General features: G+C 44.7%; 1 protein-coding gene across 1 annotated transcript; it reads left to right on the forward strand.

Annotated features, from left to right (window-relative positions):
• Positions 1-21: 21 nt before the first annotated feature.
• On the forward strand, positions 22-1,525 carry Pmar_PMAR016284 (hypothetical protein; the record flags this gene model as incomplete). Its single annotated transcript, XM_002768753.1, has 3 exons — positions 22-133; positions 180-344; positions 393-1,525. Coding segments are annotated over 3 exons (660 nt in total), but the record flags the coding sequence as incomplete, so codon positions are not given.
• Between the last annotated feature and the right edge of the window lie 64 nt (positions 1,526-1,589).

Raw genomic sequence — 1,589 nt, forward strand, 5'->3', positions numbered from 1 at the left:
CCTATTTACTATCTATCTCCTCAGGTTGGAACTGGCAGGCGAGGAAGAGCTAGCGACTGTTAACGCCGCTGTTGGAGCCCCGTTTGGTATCGATTTCGTATACTTGCCATTCAACCTCAAGAACAGAGCAGGAGTAAGGTTTTCCCGTTTTACTCTGTTGTTAGTATTCCTAATCATAGGTGAGCTATGGCTTCGTTAACCTTACTACTCCTGAGGCGCTGTTGACTTTCTATGATCGCTTCGACCAACACGAATGGAGATCAGGAACTAGCAGAACTCACAATGGGGGCGAGCGGAAGCCCTGCGAGATGTCAGCCGCTCGTTTGCAGGGTCAACACGCGCTGGTGAGAAGACCATATTTTAATTGAGGTTTTTGCTATCATCGTTATCAGATTGAGGCATTCGTGAATCGTCTTCACGCCAAGTCGGAGCATATCCCGTTACAAGCACGGCCTCTGATTTACGATCCTCGAGTGGTTGTGTCCACTGTCTCCTCCCCTGCTACTACGGAGGCGCCGTTGTCTACTATACCGCGATCGTTCCACCACCGACAACAACATCAACAACAGCGGCGTCCCTCGAGTGGATACTCTGGTGGAGTACCGCCAATGTCTTCACCATCTGGAGCTTCATCACCATCGCGGTCAACAACGTCACAACATCTTTCCCAGTCTTTGCTGCGGTATGGTTCTGGCGGGCGAGCCAAAGGCGGTGGTGGTGGTGGTGGTGGTGGCTCTTCTCTTACTACTATGCACTCACCACGCGAGCATAATTAGCCGAGTGGTGAACTTCCGAAGTCGATGACGGCAACAACAAGACAGGTGTTGTTGTTGTTGTGATAGAGATTTTACTCTCATTTACTCCTGTACAATGTACCTGACTAATGATAATTAGTTTTAACCAGTTTTTTTGAATGTACCATAAATCGGTTAAATCAGTCAACTGTCCATAGGCATTTACTGAGTCATGATAACATTGGAAACACCCAGCAGTTGAGTCATCATCATCATCATTTTTGCAACATATGCATTGCTATATCTCCGGTGATAGAACAACTATCTTCAGCATTCTCTGACTACCATTGCTGTTGCTGCTTCTGCTCCTCATCGATGCGAACGATTTATGGTCAGAAAAAACGCCTTTTCTTTTTGTTTATTTTTTCTGGCCTATTTGCCGTGCTTATTATGATGATGATGCTACAGCAGTATCAAGTTGAATGCGCGATGATTCAATGTTCACTTTTTCTTATACGACCGAATAGTTAATTCGTATACAATTCACGTTCATTTGTATTTGGGTATCCTGTTGTTCATCATGGCTCAGATGGCTGTCATGGCGATGATATATATACAATGCTAACCCTACAGTTATTGCGGCTTATATAGGATCCGTTTTGACTGACGTTGGTGTATATTCTCAATCGTTATGCTTTATTCACCTTATGCCGTAGCGTCTATCAAGTCATTTTATACTATCTCTTGAGGTCTGTCTTGTGGCGTCTGACCCGTTAAAGAGAAAAGGGGATATTATCACAATTCTTGTGTTGTCAATGTGTTGTTGGTTATGGACAACTCAGAATTCGGACGTAT

Source organism: Perkinsus marinus, assembly GCF_000006405.1.
Source record: "Perkinsus marinus ATCC 50983 genomic scaffold scf_1104296967196, whole genome shotgun sequence".
Taxonomy (NCBI): Eukaryota; Perkinsozoa; order Perkinsida; family Perkinsidae; genus Perkinsus; species Perkinsus marinus.